Below are 19,875 nucleotides of genomic sequence, written 5' to 3' on the forward strand. Positions count from 1 at the left end.
TTGCCACACTAGTTTTTGGGCGATTTGCGACACGCTTTTTTGACCACAATAGGTAATAGATACCTACTCAATTTGCTTTTATTTTGATCAGTACTTGTACTGCCAATGTCAGTTTACAACCCTTAATTTAGCGTAAAATTTATTTAAAAAAATTACATTGTAAACTAATACAAGAGAAAATCTTGCAAATACATTTTTATTGCTGAATTATTAAGGTGAAGGTAGAATAAACTAAACCTTACCTTCGTTGCTATATATGCCATCATTAGCTTCATTAATAAAACGTTTCGCGTCATCTTCGGCCAATATATTTTTGATTCTTTCATACGGTAGCCATCAGATTGTCGCTTTAAAAAAGTATAAGGAATAGGTAGAGTTGGCGCCGCTTTCCCCAAACCCGCCGCATAAACGGCCAACTAGCACAAGGTAAAACACAAAATAAATCCTTGAGAATCTTTCACAACGGTTGTTCGTTCTGGGTAAAATGGCCTTCTTGACTTCGGTGCACTTATCAAAGGTTGAGTGCCACTCAATTGCCAACTCAACTCTCTCCGCATGAAATTAAGAAGATACGGGGGGATAAAAACGAGTAGAAATCAAATTATGTACCAAAATAACTTCTGGTTTATTGTTATCCCCAATAGGATAGTTGATCTTACGAACACAAATGCGCACGTTTAGTGCCAAATACAAGTAAAACATATAAGGCGACGCTTACCTTAATTTAATAAGAAGTTATCCACAGAAGTGAGCTCAGTTCCCGGATCCATACATCTACCACCAAAAGAAAACTCCAAAACTGCAGAGCCCGGAATGCGATGAACTGAAAGCTCACAAGTACGATACTTAATCGGTTAGCCGCTTCAGAAGGAAGTAGAGGGTTGTCAATAGCATCTGCATACGTGGGTCTTATTCGTCACTTCACACAAGTTAATAAATATAGATATACTTACGTAAACAAAGTTACATACTCACGCGCACCGATGGTGAATTTACTCCAAGGTTACTCACATTCGTTGTAAAACGTATCCGGAATAAAATGGTGTTGAAACTGGTCTTAAAACTTGGATTTGCAATTAAATTCGAACTAAAATCAAAAACCCTAAAAGAAAATCACAGGTAACCCTCTGCGTTGATAACCAAAAATGTACATACTTCTTTAATAATATAACAATATTCGCACTGACCTTTGCAGATTAGCAATATCTCAATTTGGTATACGATATCAGTCCCAATTTTTGTTTAATTGTCTCCCAGCTAATATGCAATCATTACCTTTCTCTACATTCAAATTAAAAATTAAACAACGCTATTAAGTAATGCTTTTTATTCGTTCGACGAGTTTGTTAGTTATTGTAAGTCTTCTCCGTTCATATAGGTACACAATGTGATTGTAACTATACGTCCGTTTTATTGTTTATGTACCTATATTTGTTGACGAGTGTAAGTGTATAAACACAACACACAATAAAATATTATTATTATTATTATTATTAAAAAAGGACTAATTATAGATGAACTTGCAACAATCGTCAATGGAAAATTGTATATAAAATATCAGCCTACCTAAAGAAAAAAAATACACTTACGATTAGCCAGAAAAAAAACGCAATTATAATATTCTCCTATCCGACTTAAAGGCGAAATTCCTTCCACCAAATATTGCGGAATCCCTAAATCAGAATTCACTAGCCAAAGATTACTACACTAAGAATCGCGACAATTAAAATTCAATGGCGCGTTTTACTGTTTAATTAAAAATCTTGGAATCGAAAGATAACCAACGCGCGCTAAAACTGCGTGGTCAAAATTCCAACGATAGATGGAGTCGTCTATTTGAAGACTACGACTTTTTTCCAAAAGTAAAGATGAATTAAATATTGAACAATTGAAAGTATAATTCACGTATCACTACAGAGAGTAGTGTCACTACAGGGCTTTATGCTACTCTCAAATTCTCAAAGAATAAATTGAATAAAAGAGGGTAGGTACCTATTAGCTGAATTACAGACAGCCGAAGTGAGCGCGAAGTTGCTCTCTGGGCCTGATTCCTGAACCCGGAAAGTGACGTAAAATAGACTGCAAACGTCATTCAGTTTGCCGCCTACCTTATTTTCAATGACATTTTCGTCTTTCGACGGATTGAGTAATTTTAGCAATTGTGTGAAATTTAAAAAATAGTCCATTGATTTCTTTGTTCGTCAACCTTCTGAAGACATGCCAGCAGAACCTTCCAAGTTAAGTTGCACATTTCGGGGGTCGATGGGAAGGAGCGAGCATCGACGTTACGCCCCGGAGATTGATATCCAAGTCGCGTAAGATCGTACATAACAGTCGTCAAATAGTTTACATATTGAAAAAAAAAGTTAAATACATACCTTGGTCGTCTGGTTTCAGAGAATGGAGTGACCGCGAATCCCCACAAAGTTCGTGTAGTACAAAAGTGGCCCGACTGAAACATAAACATGAAAAACGGAGTTTTTTGTCTCTACTAGCAAATTGTTTATCTCAAGATCTCAACATTCACCTTACATTTCTCTGCAATGGTGTGGAAATTGGGCCCAAAGTTGCTGTTACACTTACATCCGACAACTGTTGTTTGCTTATATTTTAAAAGGCCCTGTGAAACACCTGAGAAATCGTCAGCCGCATTATGATAGTCATATCAAATTCGGAATAAATAATAAGGAATTAAGGGGCCAAAAGTTGTGCGATACTATGGCACGTCGAAATCACGTTGACGATAGGGGTTCAATGCTCGCTGTAAACTATAGATTCTAAACATTTTTTTTTTATCAGTGGCTTTTCATAGCAGTTTTGCAATGAATTCCTAATTAAAAATGGCCCAAAAAAATCTTACTTTTTTAGTTTCTTTCCCAATAATTTGTCTGATGAGCCCAGTTCTATGCCCTTAAAGGTTTACTTTGGGAAGACGTATAATTTTATTCGATGTAGGTAAATTCCATCTGTAGAACATCTGGGGCCAAAATTTTGCAAAATCATGAATCTAATTTTTTAATAAATTGTAACAAAATCCGTTCACCTGAACTTGCTGAATGGATTTTTTAAAATATTTATTACATATTAAGTAATTAACACAGAGATAAAGCGCGTTCCAATTAAAACATCTTAAGATAAACGTAACAGCGCGGCTTGGTAATGAAAATTGTGAGAAGTGATAACCTCCTCAAATCTTCTCTTGGAAAAGGTTACCATAATCAATGAGTTTTCCTAGTTTTACAATAGGTAATCGACCATATGAAGTACACAGTTTAAAACCAAACCCGGCTCGGTTTTTTTTCTATTGACCTTAAATAGTGATAGACGTTCAAGGTTTATAAAACATAGAAGTCTTCAATTGTTGATTATTGTTATTATTGTAATTATTTAGGAGTCATGTCATAATTCTCGGATTATCAACACGTAAATTGATAAACGTAACTCATTAATTCTGGGGGGGTATTTGACAAAAACAATCAATCCGGTTTTAGCTTGTGGCTTGTTTTTTGCTGATTGGAAACGGGAGTATAAAAGATAAAGCGCGAGCTGGTTAACAACAAATTGCTTAGTTGTTTCGTCTGCGACCATATCATCCAAGACACTTAGGATGCGTGTTTTTGTAAGTTCAAACTGTGTTTTTATTCTCAGGTATGTTAATTGTTAAATTTCGTTTCACAGATTGTTTTGGTACTTTGCCTTGTCGCAGTAATGGCTGACTACGGCCACGGCAGCAGCGGAGGCTATGACCATCATAGTGGCGGTGGCGGCTACGGCCAGGGTGGCAACTATGGTCAGGGTGGCGGCCATGGCGTGGGTGGCGGCCATGGCGTGGGTGGCGGCCATGGCGTGGGTGGCGGTCATGGCGTGGGTGGCGGTCATGGCGTAGGTGGCGGCCATGGCCTGGATAGCGGCTATGGTCAGGGTGGTAGCCATGGTCAAGGTGGTGGCTATGGCCAAGGGGGCAGCTACGGTCACGATCATCATGGAAGCGGCTATGACCATCATGGTTCAGGTGCTGGACACCACCACGGAGGAGGTGGTAAATACCATTAAGAAAAATCCATTTCAACCAATTACATCTATTGTGATACGAGTGCACATCTTCATAAACAAAAAATCCACTTTTTTAAAATAAATTTTTATTCTATATTGAATTTTTTAATTATTCCGTCACTTGTCCAGATTAGTTGCGTACCTACCCCTCTATTCCACATTAATTACTTTGCAGTCAAAATAACAATGGTAAAAAATCGTGTGTCCGCTGGCCCGTCAGCTCTTTATATACCTACCTAAAGTATATGTATGTACTATACATATATATATACCTATAAGAAATACTTTTATTAGAAAGTTGTTATTTGAAATTTTCATAAAAGGGAAACCATACTAAAAAAAAGTACCTAGTAACTGAGAATGTAAAGCTGCTAGATCTTATAACCTTTTTCTTCTTTCAGTTTTCCGGTTTATATTTAGTTATCCACAGAAACATCACAAGTAATATTATATGAAGGAAGAAATGGTCTATGCAAATCTTGCGGTTTTTCTCAGATATTTACTAGCGTAATATCATTGGATGTATATACAATGGTAATATGCAAAAAATTACTGCAATAATTTTCGAATCAATCGTACAAAACTAATAAGATGCGGTTTTTCTAAAGATTTTTATTCGTCATTTTGTGAAATTAGATTTTAAAACGTATTTTTACAAAAAATACTAATTATTCTCTGATGGCTGCAAATTTTGTAGGGGTGGTATACAGGGCCAGATGTGGCATGTGCCCGCGCATCCGTTCAGTAAGCTTCTTTTTGCTCGTCAAGATGCTAATGCTTACGGGAATACTCTAGCATCTAGAAAATTCAACAGGCATGATATATATCATGCTTTCTGGAAAGTACACGTGTAATCGCTTTCATCCCTTATCGCCGGTGACTGTTCGACTTGATGACCAAGAACCTTCACTTCCGAACTGCGTTCAAGTTGTAGAATTTTCAAGAAATTTCAAAAGCCAAAAATCCGAATTTTCGGTTTTATTCAGACTAGAGCTGCCCACTAATTTCAATCAACTAAATCGCTGCTTAACTACAAGTTACCATAGGAACGTTGCGTTGGTACGATAAACCCTTTGAATAAAAGGATAAACCCTATGCTATGCTATGGTAACAAAAATAATTTGGAAACTCATTGCTAGTGTCATAATTTTGGTGGTGGGTGACAAAGATGTATTTGATATTGATAAGAGCACCCAAATTAGGTAAAGAATTGATACCACCGAAATCCAAAAAACTATATGAGCAGCAGTACGATGCGTTTAAGAAGTAGTGCCGCATACAAAATGTGGAACAACCTACCGAAATTGCCTTGTTAGTAATTTCATCCTTCCGGGATTTTCGTCCAAATTTCATCCCGGCGGGACAAAAAGTGACACTTCAGTACTTGTCATAATGGAGTGAAGTTGTCACTTTAGTCTCGGAAGTACGAAAAAATTATTATAAATGCGAATATTTTTTTATTGTGACACTATGCAACCAATAAACCGTACCTGCAAAGCGTGGGTTCAAATTTCTGAATGTATAATATTGAGCAGTCTGTCGTCAGTAAATTGTAAGAAGGATTTGGAAGTTTCAAATTGGAACTAGTAAAAGAATTATGATTTATTTAAAACGTTACATTAATAAACAAAGCCTACACCTATCATTTGACAGTTGAGCAACATAATGATAACAATGATACTGCTTTCCATTTGAGTGAAAGAGGAACTCTAAACTGTAACGTGCACGATGCCCTGTGTTCCTTTTAAGAAAGCTGCGAGCTCTGACGCGCCCGAAATTGGATTTCCCTTGTTCCCTCATACACCACCTATTTGCTTGGGGTCTGAAACACTGTGAATTACCGCTTTCCATTTGAGTGAAAGAGGAGCTCTAAGCTGTACCGTGCACGATGCCCTGTGTTCCTTTTAAGAAAGCTTCGAGCTCTGACGCGCCCGAAATTGGATTTCCCTTGTCCCCTCATGCACCACCTTTTTGCTTGGGGCTTGTAACACTTTTGTGGTTATTTACGTACTGTGAATGTCAATTCAAATGTGTTAAAAATGAACAACTTGCAAAATGAGCTGCTCCGAACGAACTGCACCAGAGCTTCACGCACTCAAATGGATGTTAATTCAAATTTGTGCAAAATGAACTGCTCCGAACGAACTGCACCAGAGCTTCACGCACTTAAATGGAAAGCAGTAGAATGCGACCCATTTATTTGCTGACTGTGGAAATGACGTGTACAGGTTATGAAAGGGCAAACAAATGCAGAAAATTAAACTTTTATTTGTTGTAATGGTTTTGCTTACATTTTACTTTTCCGTTCCTACCGAATAACGATTTCTCGATATTAATTACACCAAAATGGGCACTGCACTGAGTCGAACAGTTGATCTCAGTACAAATGAGTACATTCTAAGATTTATTGGTACTGAGACAATTACACCAAATGATCCCTTTTGGAACAGGTTTCTTGCTTTCAACATTTCTCTTCCGAAAACGAGGTAAAGCCGGTAAACATTGGCAAGGCACTAAAGTAAATAATTTGTAGCGAAGACCAATTAGCATTAGATACAAAAGTGGAGCCGTTTTGCCAACAGTTATTGTCAAATAATTTAAAGACAGGAAACGTGGGTTGTCTAATTCAGGTATTCCTATCCAGAGCATCAGAACTGTTGGCAGCTACTAATACGGATGAGTATGTGTGCTTCACATGGTTACAGTAGCTTTAATTTAAATGTTTTAGTAACATATTCAGCTGGCAAACATTTAACGCTTTATTTATAATCAGATGTGTAATTAAATACTTTACGGATGTTATAACTGAAGAACAATTCGTGGAACACATCGAATGTTGTCCGAGCAATGTCTCAAGATTGGAAATGTTAGTCGGGGCATTGATAGGAATATTGGTTGATGTTCCCCTGAAAGATTTCACTTACGCTGTACATTTAGAGAGCGTTACATGCCTGCTTGTGTTGCTGTCAATTCATTTACACGCGCAGAAAAGAGCGGACCAGTGCAATATTTACAGATTGATCATCAGAGGACGTCATGCAATTCATGCTCCTTTGTTAGTAAAGAGCTTACTATTTAATTTCATAGAACAGAAGAGGGCACCGCCTGTGTATGGTACAAATTCCGGAAATCAAGGCCTCGTTTACGGTAGAAAATGAATTTTACTCTCTCAAGTACTATCTGTGTGTTTCAAGGATTGGCGACTGGCTTTTGGTCTATGATCACTTTTAATCGTAAATCGGACAATGAAGTTGACAATACGCATAACAGTCTTGTCGATGTCCCTTTGGCGACACTCAGTTTGAGTTTGATATTAGTGTTAACAAATCATTGTACTGCTCAAGTGAATCCATACAGGCAGAGCCTGTTTACATGTGCCAATAGTGAAGGTATAGTCTGAGCATGGGGTAAACCGCCATAAAAATTGTATACACCTTTTTCCACCTCATTCCTTATTATAAAAGGCCATGCACCAAGAATGCCATGGAAAAAACAAATTCCGCCATTGGTTGCAAGTGTAATAAAAATAAATTAAACAAATATATCAAACGAGCTCCTGTGTATGGCTATAGCATGTGCAAAACCAAATTTTAAACCTGATGTTAGTTTTGCTTTTATTTAAAGTGTATACGTATGAAATTTCATTTGAATTCCACCATAAATATGAAAGTTGGCACTGCGCATGCGCAAAACCAAATTTTGAAACTGGCGTTAAATTTGCTTTTATTCCAAGTGGCTATGTATCAAATTTCATTTAAGTACCTTCATAAATAAGAAAGTTTGCAATTCGGTCTGTAAATGGTCGAGATGCGCAAAGGGCACTGTGAATGCTGATCGATTAGGCTCAACTTTTGGAATTGTCTTTTATATGGCTAAAGCTATGCGCATATTGAATTTCATGCAATTTTTTAGAAACTTTTTGTTTACTACATAAGGAAAGTGAACTGTGTTTAAGGGCAGTTCTAATATCGATGCTGAAGTGATTATTAGTGAAGTGCGAGCTCGTATGAGATAAATGCGCAAGTGAATGAGAAATAATAGTCAACTGTTATTAATCAATCCATTTAGGAGCTGTTTTAAATTGATTATTAATTAATTGTAAAGTACAAATATACTTTACACTCGTGTGTTGGCTTTTGATCGATTAAGCTTTTTTTTTCATTCAAGTCTGAATGATTTAAAATATTAGCCGAGTATTGCAGGAGTCCAAAATAGTGTGTTATTTTATCAAGCCTGACCAATTATTTTGTCCAATGGCGGTTTTTACATACACGTTTGTCCAGATAAGACTTCTTTCTTACTTCAATTTCAAATTAAATGTTTCCTTATTGATGCGTTCCGAATTTCAGACACTCGATAAATACAATACAACCCTTAAATTACTTGACACAAATTCTAAATTTACTATACTAAAATAAACATTACACTGACCATTAAATAAAATCCTCAAATTCTGTGTCCATAAACAAATAAATTAAAACATTGTACAGGATGTCCCGCCTGAAACTACTAATGCCAAACCTAAATTACGTTTACAGCACGTAAATTTCAACTACAAGGTGGCTCGCTATCATGGTCCTCATTATTTCATCATAGAGGAATGAGATCCCCCTGCAGTTTACACAATATATACATAGATATAGCCTCCCAATGTGACTATGCAATGAATGCTAAATCTAATTATAAAACACATTTCTTAGTATACAAGATCACCAAGGATTTAAAATGTGCCCAGTGCGATTTCGTTACCGAACATAAATCTAATCTTAAAGCACATCTTGACATCTAACATTTGTCAAGACATGGACCATGCCAATAGTTTATTCATGATTCATTCTAGAGAACCTGCCTAAACGTTTAGTGAGCTGAGTTTCGGGTTGTGATGTATAAAAGTGACACCGTTCTAATTATTAACCACTTTCAAAATCTGTCGAGGAAGCCTACTTTATAAGTGAAAAAAAGATTAATAATCATATGTCATCATAGGCTAGTAGTGACAAAAACATTTTCACGTAAAAATCAGGAGCGCAAATAGTATATTAAGACATAAGTGTTTATCAAGTCTAAAGCACGCACAAAGACCAATGATACACGTGTTTCTTATAGTATATTTTATTATACCTGCAATATAATTTAAAAATAAGGGAAATAAATGAAAATGATATTGAAGTTATACTCGAATACATGTATAATTAGAGGACTGAAAATTAAATCTTCTATCCTTTGGTGCATTCTTTCAAAACTTCAAACAATGCTGCGACTAAAAAATTAAACAAATTTGGGAGCAAACCAATTATCCCGAGACCAATTCCTTATACCCCACAAATCCCTAAAAATGGCCGACTCCTATTTTACAATAACTTACTTCCACTAGAATTGTATCTATTTTTATCTGCGGTTTACCCCTCATTTCTGTGTTAGTAAGATGGAGATACTGAAAAGGCTAATTGTAGATAACAGTCCGATTGCTCCTACCAAAGCATCTACTTTATTTAAAATTAATTATAACGATCTGTATGTAACAATTTGTAAAAAGGCGAATCAAGATTCGACAACATTATTATTGTATTTATTACTTCACCGAAACATTACATTTCGTAATTATGTACTGAATAAGACGGGCTGTGAACAATTGGTAAGTGATTTTTTTACTTAATTACGTTAATAATTTATTTCCAGGTAATCCCCATTTTAAAAACGCTTTATCATGCACCTAACTGTGACTCTCACCACATCTACATGTCTTTAATAATCCTACTGATTCTAAGTGAAGATGATATGTTTAATAAAAGTGTACATGCTACTGTAAGTATTTCACCAGGGGTGTCGCACACTTGCTGATGGTGTACAACACGTTTATAGAAATTGTCAAAAACTATAGCAAATGTTACCAAGCCATTATCACTTGGTCCACTTCTATCTATTTTATACTCCGCCTTGTATTTAAAATAATAGTATTATTGCCTGAGCACCAAGATTAGATTCTGAGAAGCAGAAGCATTACATTAATTTTAATTAAGGGTAGTCTTGATCTTGACTTAATTCTTTTAGCAACCATTTGCAAGGTGTTTCTTGGCGAAGGTTGAGCTTATGTGGGATCTTGTACTATAAATAGGCTGGTCAATTTAGGCAGGTTTATACAAGTGAGGTAGAAAAAATTAGTAACAAAGTGATCTCTGCGGAAATGAGTACTCAGTAGGGTCCTTATTAACCCCTCAAAAATCGGCCTTTGTCGCATTGGTGGAACTTGGAAAAAAATGGCCGCCATCTTGATTTTTTTCGAATTTATTAAATATTTCGTAAAGTATACATTATATCAAAAAAACTCAAGAGACTTTTTTTATGAAGAATCAAAAGTTACCTATAATAAAAATAATACATTTTTGCTCTAAAATAATTTGGGGGGCCAATAATCGCATGTTATGAATTTTACATTGAAATCCCTATGATGCGTTACGCAAGTCACCACCCTGTATAGTGTGTGACGTAAGTGGTTAATATAATGAATCTTCTTTAGACACCGGTACAGATTTAAAATAATTTTAAGTCCTGATTTAATTAAAACTGCTATATCTGCATTAATTTCTTGAAATACATCTAAGTCTCGATACAGATGTGATAATTCCACAAATCATATAAATTTCAATAACTTTTTTGTTTTTTGATCAATAGACTTAAACTTTTTTTTATTATAGGTAACTTTTGTTTCTCCATAAAAAAAGTCTCTTGAGTTTTTTTGATATAATGTATACTTTCCGAAATATTTAATAAATTCGAAAAAAATCAAGATGGCGGCCATTTTTTTCCAAGTTCCACCAATGCGGCAAAGTGCGATTTTTTAGGGGTTAATAAGGACCCTATTGGGTACTCATTTCCGCAGAGATCACTTTGTTACTAATTTTTTCTACCTTGACCACCTATTTTGACTAGCCTAAAAGGAAGCGTGGATTTTTAAAATTTAGAATGAGACCTTTCCCAAAAAAGGAAGAGTGTACACAGTGAGAGTGTGAGACACCCCTCCATGTTTCCGGCAAATAGACTGGTCGTTATCATTAATAATTTGCAGAAATTAAAGGGAGTAACATGGTATGTTGAGCGATCTTTACCAGAAATCTCCTTGGGTGGTTTGCTAGTTCTGGTAGTAATCCGAACGGTTCAATATAACATGCTGAAAATGCGCGACAAATACTTACACACAAACTGCCTGGCGGCGTTAGCAAATATGTCCGGACAGTTTCGCGATTTACACCCGTACGTTAGCCAACGCCTAGTTTCCCTATTCGAAACACTAGCGAAGAGGTATCGGAAAATTGCGCAACAACTCGAGGGTAAATCGAACGACATCGCCGTCAGCATGACGAATGATTCCGAGGAGGATGTGATCGTCCTAGAGGAAGTGCTGCGAATGCTACTTGAAATATTTAACTCGTGCCTAGTCCATCAGCTTGTTAACAATCCAAATTTGGTGTACACTCTGCTATACAAGAAGCACATATTCGAACCGTTCAAGAATAATCCCACCTTTCAAGATATAGTGCAGAATATCGAAATTGTCATTGAGTATTTCTCCGATCAGCTGTCAATTAAATCTGAAGAGCACGAGGTCGACTTTCACGAAGTGTTAGGGGTGATACAGGAAGGCGCAAAGCGCTGGCCCAAGGAAAAACTAGCTGTAAGTGCTTAGTGTCGCAATTTAAACTTATAGGATTTTTACAGAAATTCCCCGACTTAAAGTTTAAGTACGTTGAAGAAGAGCAGCCAGAAGAATTTTTCATTCCGTATGTTTGGTCATTAGTCAGTAATCATTCTTTACTTCAATGGGGTACAGACGGACAGTTACTAAACGTAGCTTGCTAACCTTACATTTGTACTTGAGATTGTGATAAATGTGTGCGCAACATTAACGTAGAAGCATTTTGATCTTTATTATAAGTACGGTACAATAATTTTTTCAGTATTGTAAGATACCTGTAATGTACAGTAGAATTAATAAGAGATTTATATTCTAACTTTGATTTGTTTTTATTGCTAAATGAAGAAGTAGGATTCTTTCTAATTACTACGATATTCCACCCTGTATGTAAAACTAGCATTGTTACAGACATTTTTAAGAAGTTTGCGTCTTCTAGGGGTAATAGCTAAATAAAGGACGCCTTCTTTAGTTGTTCCGAGCATTTTCTTAATTACATATTACAGATCCTATGGTGACTATTCAATAGTTTAATTATAAATTAAGCCATAAGGATTGAATGAAGGCGTTTATGTGAATAATTAATTTAGTCCAAGTTCTCATGAAAATTGAAGTACTCAATAACTCGTTGATTCCGTAATGACTATGTGTCACAAGATATAGGGAAACTACTTTGGAGTACAAAACACTAAACTCTTAAAACCGGAGGGGTTGACTTTAAAGAAGTTTGGAGTACTTACTTAATAACTGATGATCGATTTTTACAACATTTTTGTTGTATACGTGATAGGTATTAGAATAGGTCATAAAGTATATTTCATACCGCTAGGTGAGTATATAGTTCGTTCGGTGTGCGAGGTGAGGCGGCGCAGCCAACAAAACAGAACGTACGTCATCGTGTGTGACATATGAACTTAATGCCAATTTTTTTAAAAATACCATATGATGCCCGAATGCGCTGTAATCACAGAAACCAATCAACCAAATAAATGGTTAAATTTATAATTTTTTTAAAATATCAATTATTGCCGAGTTACGTAAAATGAACAACAATATTAGTAAGATTCCTGGGCTATTTGTTAAAAATTTTCAAGCCCCCCCTCCCCCTTTGTTTATTATCCTCATTGAATTGTACGTTACAAGTAGATTAAGGACAACCTGAAAAGTCAAGCAGTTACGGACGTTAGGCGAATAAGAACGAAACGCAATGGAATATTTAAAAATACAGCTATTTGTCCTTTGAAGGTTCGGCCTTATATACCGAATCCGTTGCGTTGTTTTAATTATCACCGATTTGGTCACGCTTCCAGCACATGTAAATATCCATAACGATGAATTTGTGGAAAATATTGACCAAGAAACGGCTTGTGACATTCCTATTGAATGACCAAATTGTCGTTAAAAAAGTGATGGTAATACTGATCCTTCGAAATTCCGTTGTATCGGTTTATTAAAATAATCCATGCCTTCTCCCATATAACGTCTAGTAATTAAGTAATTAGTCAACCATTTTTCTTTAAAAGACAATCTTATTGGAGATCCAGAGTGCAAGCAAAACTAGCCTGTTTGGTTTCTAGTCTATAACTTTTGATTGAGAAGTCTGATCGAAAAAGTACGAATTGTTTTGGATTCTACGCACCAAAATTAATAAGAAAAAGTGTTTTCCAGAGAAATTTTGGTGTAGTCGATTTTTGGAAAAAAACGAAGGTTGTACACTGCCTTTTTTTGAGGCCCGAAAAAAAAATTTACTCAGATCGACCCGGAAATAGTACTTTGTGTACCAAGGCGGGAAAGTGGTTGTTTTCCGGGGCGAAGGAAGATATGGCCAGGCGAGGCGCAGCCGAGGCTGGCCACTTCCTGAGGCCCGGAAAACAACTTTCGTGCCGTGGTGCACACAATATTTTTTATCCTATACACTTACATTTAAAATTAATCCCTCAACAACGTCCGACCGCAAGCGCTTGAATTTAGATTTGCTTTAACGCGTCAACGTGCACGCGTTTGTTTTGTTTATTTCCACGTTTCCTGCTGACTACGCGAAAATTTTACGAAACGGTGCAATCTAAGTGGGTCCACGAGTATATTTTTTACTCGTATATTTACCCCTTTCCCTTATAATACAGTTCAACGCAAATTCAAATTCTAGCGTGCTTGCGATTGCACAGTGCGGAGTCACCGAAGGGAGTCACGGTGCAACAGAGCAGAGGTGCAAGTGGAGAATACCGATCATGTGCGAACTGAGTTGACATTTCCGGCATTTCACTGGCGCGTGATTATTTCCTTAGAAAATAACGGGATTTAAGGGGTGGTAATTAATACCAGGCGCATTTGAAATTATTACTGGTCTTGTGTATTAACAAATGTGTTTTAAAATTGAATGTGTGTTTTCAGGGACAAAATCACACCGGTTACATTTTAAATCCTTCGCAGTATCCATGTCTTGTCAAATGTGAGATGCTTTTAAGACTGGATTTATGCTTGGCGACGAAAGCGCAATGGGCACACTTTAAATCCTTGATGATCTTGTATTTTAAAAAAATGTGTGTTTTATAAATACATTTATTCATTCCTTACAGTCACACTGGACACATTTTAACTTCGAGGTAGTCTCGTATGTTAAAATGCTACTTATTGCGGATAAGCAGTGTTCTACTTACAGTGCAAAGTATATCTTGATGTTAAATGTATTGACACAGATGCTCGTTATTGAAAGTAAATGGGAGATTATGACTTAAGTTTGAAACGTTTGAATTGGTCACGTGATATTGGGAAAGTATTCAAATTCACGAAACATTGATAGGTATAGGTTCGCTGTAATTAAATAAATTCTTGAATTCAGTAAAATAAAGTGAACATAGGGTAAATTTAATTATTAAATCAGTGTTGACGATTTTATGTTTCTTATTTAATTAAAAAGAAATAACTTCTTTGACATTTTTAAAGTCACTAAATATAGAAAGTACCGCAATCCATTGGGCTCGTGTGTTAGAGAGAGAACGCATGACTTTTGCCCAAAAATGGCGGAAGTTACCAGATTCTAGTAACTTTAATGTTAGGGATTGTTGCACCTGTTTGGAGATATCTGTATATATTTTTATAAAACATGACAGTACTATGAAGTTGGTTATAAAAAATGACAGCTATTCAGATTTTATTTGTCAATTTTTTTAAGTTGGCAGCAAATTTGCCCAAAAATGGCGGATGATTGCGGTACTTTCTATATCTAGTGACTTTAGACATTTTATTACAACCGCGCCATCTAGCTTACATAAGGCGTATTTTTTTTCTCGCCTAGCCGACAAAATTGAATTTTCTCGCTCCATGCGTGCAATTGTCTTCTTTCGCGTCCTCACACAGGCGAGAAAATGTAAGTTTCTCCTTGTATAGGATAAAAAAAAATTTTCTTATAGAATGTGGCCTGTAGAATCCATAATTTCAAACAGTTCCAAGATTGGGCTACTAGTTCAAAAGTTACAGCCTTTTGAATTTTTTTCCAAATTGGTTTCTAGTCTATAACTTTTGTTTGAGAAGTCTGATCGAAAAAGTACGAATTGTTTTGGATTCTACGCACCAAAATTAATAAGAAAAAGTGTTTTCCAGAGAAATTTTGGTGTAGTCAATTTTTGGTAAAACAGGAAGGTTATACACTGCCTTTTTTTGAGCCCCGAAAAAAAATTGTCTCAGATCGACCCGGAAAAAACTTTCTTATAGAATGTGGCCTGTAGAATCCATAATCCCCCCGTGTTATAAAATGAATGGTCTGGACCATCCTGTATACGATCTAGTGTACCAAACTCTTTAATAAACTTGGCAACATTGTCATCTAACGTTTGGTAGGTATGAAAAATAATTGTATAATAAAAGAACTTGTATGAAAAACGTAGTGTTGACATTAATAAAGCGCGTTTGCCACATCTTATAAAATTGCGTTATACTTTATGAAAAATAATTAAAATTCAATTACTTTTATCAAAAATGACTCGCATGGCAACGTTCCAATTTGACATTGGAAAAGTTTGGGCCACCTCATCGGTCTTGCGGCTTTTCGTATATTTTGTATCAATTTTATCAACATCTTACACGTAATAAATTTGTGGTCTTCGATGTTATAACTAAATTAAGAGAAAAATGGACGTATTTAATTCCCTTAGTTTAGTATTAACATTTCTAGTGTCTGTTAATTGTATTATGTGGACACAAGAACCAAATTCACAAAAGTGTCTAAAAGAAGAACTGCAACAGAATGTGTTAGTTTTGGGGGAATACGAGGTATCGGAAGCACCTGGTCAAAAAATAGATTACGTGGTATGTACACGGAAAACGTGGAAATAAAATTTTCACAACTGCTTTGCCCATTGTAGGTTAGAGATTCGAAAGGACACATTTTATCACAGCACGAAGATATATCGAAAGGGAAATTCTCTTTTTCAACGGAGACTTATGACAATTTCGAGATTTGTTTTATATCTCGTGTACCACAAAGTAAGTTATTTCCATTGGAATTTTTGCCTGGAACTATCATTTGCAGCGCAACGTGGTCTGGCACAGGAAGTTTCCCTTATCATAAAACACGGTGTTGAAGCTAAAAACTATGAAACTATTGGTGAAGCTGCTAAACTAAAACCGATCGAAGTAGAATTAAAAATTCTAGAAGACTTATCCGAAGCGATTGTTAAAGACTTTTCAATTATGCGAAAGCGCGAGGAAGAAATGCGTGATACAAATGGTAACTAATATTTTGATTAGTGATCTTTTCTTCTATACTCGTTTTTAGAGTCGACAAATAGTAAAGTATTATATTTTTCCATATTTTCCATGGCCTGCCTACTTGGATTAGCGACGTGGCAAGTTTTGTACCTGAGAAGGTATTTTAAGGCGAAGAAACTAATAGAATAGTGTACTTGAAATTATTTTGTTGTTATCTTTGGTGGTTCCATTTTTAATTATTTATATCAGATATCAACTTTCGTAAATCTGGTCATTTTCTGTTTGTAATTTTTTACAGAATTAAAAAATATTTAAAAGGCGACTAGTTTCTTCTAATAATGTTACAGTAATGTTATAGCCATTTCCCTCATAAAATGTTTCGAGAAAGAATGGTGTATTATTAAGACCTTAAAATAGGAACTAATATCAAAAAGATGTGTGGAAGTCATGTGCAGGCTGTGGGTGTATTGTGTGTTATGTGAGACTAGCAAAATCTGGTTTTTCTACAAGTTGACTGAATTTTGGAGACAGGACTGTCTGTAGCCTTTTCTGTTTGGTTTGGTAGTTTGGCCACTGTACCTCTTAATTTATTCAAAGTAACGTAATTGCAAAAATCTAGCGTATTAAGCCCCCAACCAAAATAGTATGTACCATACAAAAAAGTAATGAAGCTTACTGGCACTTAGGCAACCAACCATACAACTCTAAAATGGCAACGTTGAAGTGTTCAAGTTTTTTCGTGTGAACTTTGCAGCCAACACGTCGAACTAGCCCAAACGACCAGCGCCGCCGGAGAATTCAGTCAGATAAGAAACGCACACAAACCAAGCTATTTCATGACGATTTAGGTATTCTAACGTGACGTGACCCATAAATTTATCTGTATTAGATTTGGTTGGAACCACTCCAAACAAAATAACTTACCCGTCACGTAGTAATAACTAACCACATGTACTTAGGTACAATAAAATTCGTATCCACTGCCTAAGGGGATGAGAAGGTGTAATCAACCCTGGAAGCTTGTGTTATTAGAAAGTAGGGTTCTATATCTGACGGAGCTCAAACGATAGATTATAGGGTTTCTATAATACAGCAAATAATCGTGATACTCTATTCCACACCACCTTTGAGGTTAAGCTATAGGCGCGTTTTTTTAGTGGTGTCCCCAGTAGGCCTAATCCACTATATACTATATTGCACACATTATCAAAAAAGTGAGTATTGAAATGCAAACTCTCAATGGTAGGCCAAATAAGCCTCTGCATTTTTCCTAACAATTCGTTGAACTTCACGGAAGGGGACGGTTTGGCTAAAAAATGCAGACCCTCATAACCCCTTGGACAGTAGATGCCAATTTTATTGTAAATGCATGTGATGCGATTACTAATTGTCCGAATCTAGTCAGAAAGTGACACTCTTTTTGTGGGAGTATGAAATTAATTTTTTATTTTTGGGTGCTGTGAGCAATTGAAACCTTGTCACTGAGGGTAACAGCGCTATAGAGTTATTTTGTTAGAGATGGTTACAACCTTATAATAATACAGATAAATTTGTAGTGTACTTAACCCCCAGGTTCTACGCTACCTTCGAACTACAAGAACACGAAAATAAAATCAGCCCTGTGTAGTGTACCTAACCCCCAGGTTCTATGCTAACTTCACACTACAAAAACACGGAAATAAAGTCAATCCGGCAACGTTTAAAAAATGGCCACCCAAATGACTATTCCCTCCAAAACTAAACAAGATCCCGCTTAAATTTGAAAAGTGGCACGTGTCAAACATCTAAGGCAACGCTTTGACCTGAAGCACAGTAGGGAAAGAACGTTAAATAAAACACTGAAATTGTGAAAAGTTTGTTAATGATCGAAATTATTAAGATTGTGAAAGCCCGGAAATTTAGTTGATATACATTAATATAAACAAAGCAAGCAAAGCCAAAAGGTGTCGTACCCCCGCCAAAATAACTGCTAAGGGTAAAAAGAGTACGACGTAAGAAAAACGTCGCAGTTTGATTAATACAGTCCAAAAGTTAATTAACAAAATATTTTGTAAAAGTTTAAGCAGTAGTTAACAAAGATAGTAAATGCATATATACAATGTTGGTTACACTCAAGGTTAAAAGCAAGTTTTTGGGAACAATGGGTCAGGTTGGAGCAAGTAACTAAATTCTGAGAAAGGGTTAAGAGTACAGGATGTGACTCATCTTTGGTGCAATAAAGTCCTTTTGTTAAAAGCAAGATGGAAAATTACATGGCCTTGTAGGCAAATTATAACAAAAAACCTTTGTGGAAATTATTGAAATTAGTTATCGCACATAGATTCTAAACTGAAGAGCTTTGATTAGCGTAATCCCGCTCCTGCAAGATGGGTAATCCGCCCCTGGTTTCGGGGTTTCGAACCTACCGTTGGATGTCGAAGAAATCACGGAATTAGGTGTCGTACTTCAATTTTGACTACAGTTTTTTAACACCCCCATGATTGCTTCATTCATGGAGAAAATTGTTAGTAACAAACAACAAGTCAGTACATACATCAAACGAATCGGTAATTTCCACATATTAAAATAAAATTATCAAAACTTACATGAAGGTTACTTCAGAGGCAAGGCCAAGTAAATCAACATCAATAAACATAAATTAAGCAAACATTACACCAAAAACGTAAATTTTATTACACATTTTCGATATAATTTGTTACATTTTTTTTTTTGCTGAAAACGAATAAGTATAAACATTATTATTATTAGAAGATTGTGAAATTTCTGAAATTTAGTCGAAATAAATTACATTACAAAAATAAACTTTCGAAATGGTAGTTCACGGAATAAAAACAGAAATAGACTGGGAAAAAAGAACTTACCAAAAAAAAAAATCTGCCGCCAAATTAATATTAAATTGTGTATCAAAATTAATTGATTGTATAATGATCTGAGTGCAAAACATAAAACTATAATACTTTACTTTACACCTAATTTAAAATCCAAAGATTCGACGTAGGTATAGCATTTTCCGAAATAAATAAATGTAATATTTCAAGTGGAGGTTCTCCAGATATTGTAACCGACATGACAATAATAGCTATCGACAACGAGCCTTTTTTAAACAATTATAATGATTATCAAGCATGATGTATCTCATTGTACAAATTTAACTTTTGAACTGGTCTATCATCGCATAGCATTTGATTGAAAAATGAATGGCCTTTAGGATAAAGAAAGACAACGACATTTATTTTTTAGGAATTTTTCCTTGAGATTGCATAACTTTTTATCACTCCAAAAATGGTAGGTAATCAATTCGGTGAAGTACTTATTTGGAGATAAGCAACTACTTTCATTCTTATTTACCTACTATATGTATCTCATTTTATATATAGGTAACTATCACGCGTTTTAATCGTAATTGTCACTGAATTGAACTGGAT

General features: G+C 35.6%; 3 protein-coding genes across 3 annotated transcripts; all 3 read left to right on the forward strand.

The window, feature by feature from the left end:
• The first annotated feature begins 3,460 nt into the window (after positions 1–3,460).
• Positions 3,461–4,154, forward strand: LOC116182738 (holotricin-3-like). The gene is made up of 2 exons (XM_031503284.1): positions 3,461–3,619; positions 3,679–4,154. The coding sequence occupies exons 1-2, from the start codon at positions 3,608–3,610 to the stop codon at positions 4,051–4,053; spliced, it is 387 nt and encodes a 128-aa protein (XP_031359144.1). The 5' UTR covers positions 3,461–3,607; the 3' UTR covers positions 4,054–4,154.
• Positions 4,155–6,247: 2,093 nt separating this feature from the next.
• On the forward strand, positions 6,248–12,062 carry LOC116181753 (dymeclin-like). The gene is made up of 8 exons (XM_031502177.1): positions 6,248–6,539; positions 6,587–6,733; positions 6,782–7,200; positions 7,248–7,442; positions 9,507–9,688; positions 9,733–9,858; positions 11,120–11,725; positions 11,770–12,062. Exons 1-8 carry the CDS (start codon positions 6,400–6,402, stop codon positions 11,908–11,910), a joined length of 1,956 nt encoding a protein of 651 aa, XP_031358037.1. The 5' UTR covers positions 6,248–6,399; the 3' UTR covers positions 11,911–12,062.
• A 3,684-nt stretch (positions 12,063–15,746) lies between these two features.
• On the forward strand, positions 15,747–16,772 carry LOC116178995 (transmembrane emp24 domain-containing protein bai). The gene is made up of 4 exons (XM_031498687.1): positions 15,747–16,048; positions 16,105–16,225; positions 16,272–16,469; positions 16,518–16,772. The coding sequence occupies exons 1-4, from the start codon at positions 15,872–15,874 to the stop codon at positions 16,637–16,639; spliced, it is 618 nt and encodes a 205-aa protein (XP_031354547.1). The 5' UTR covers positions 15,747–15,871; the 3' UTR covers positions 16,640–16,772.
• The last annotated feature ends 3,103 nt before the right edge of the window (positions 16,773–19,875 follow it).

Source organism: Photinus pyralis, unplaced genomic scaffold (assembly GCF_008802855.1).
Source record: "Photinus pyralis isolate 1611_PpyrPB1 unplaced genomic scaffold, Ppyr1.3 Ppyr1.4_LG1, whole genome shotgun sequence".
Classification (NCBI taxonomy): Eukaryota; Metazoa; Arthropoda; class Insecta; order Coleoptera; family Lampyridae; genus Photinus; species Photinus pyralis.

What these genes read in the sequence shown, in the direction of transcription:
- LOC116178995 (XM_031498687.1), top strand. Translation starts at nt 15,872, where the DNA reads ATGGACGTATTTAATTCCCTTAGTTTAGTATTAACATTTCTAGTGTCT. An exon ending in GTCAAAAAATAGATTACGTG is followed by an intron (nt 16,049 to 16,104) that starts GTATGTACACGG and finishes TGCCCATTGTAG; the next exon opens with GTTAGAGATTCGAAAGGACA. An exon ending in TATATCTCGTGTACCACAAA is followed by an intron (nt 16,226 to 16,271) that starts GTAAGTTATTTC and finishes TATCATTTGCAG; the next exon opens with CGCAACGTGGTCTGGCACAG.
- LOC116181753 (XM_031502177.1), top strand. Translation starts at nt 6,400, where the DNA reads ATGGGCACTGCACTGAGTCGAACAGTTGATCTCAGTACAAATGAGTAC. An exon ending in ATTTCTCTTCCGAAAACGAG is followed by an intron (nt 6,540 to 6,586) that starts GTAAAGCCGGTA and finishes AATAATTTGTAG; the next exon opens with CGAAGACCAATTAGCATTAG. An exon ending in ATAAAAGTGTACATGCTACT is followed by an intron (nt 9,859 to 11,119) that starts GTAAGTATTTCA and finishes AATAATTTGCAG; the next exon opens with AAATTAAAGGGAGTAACATG.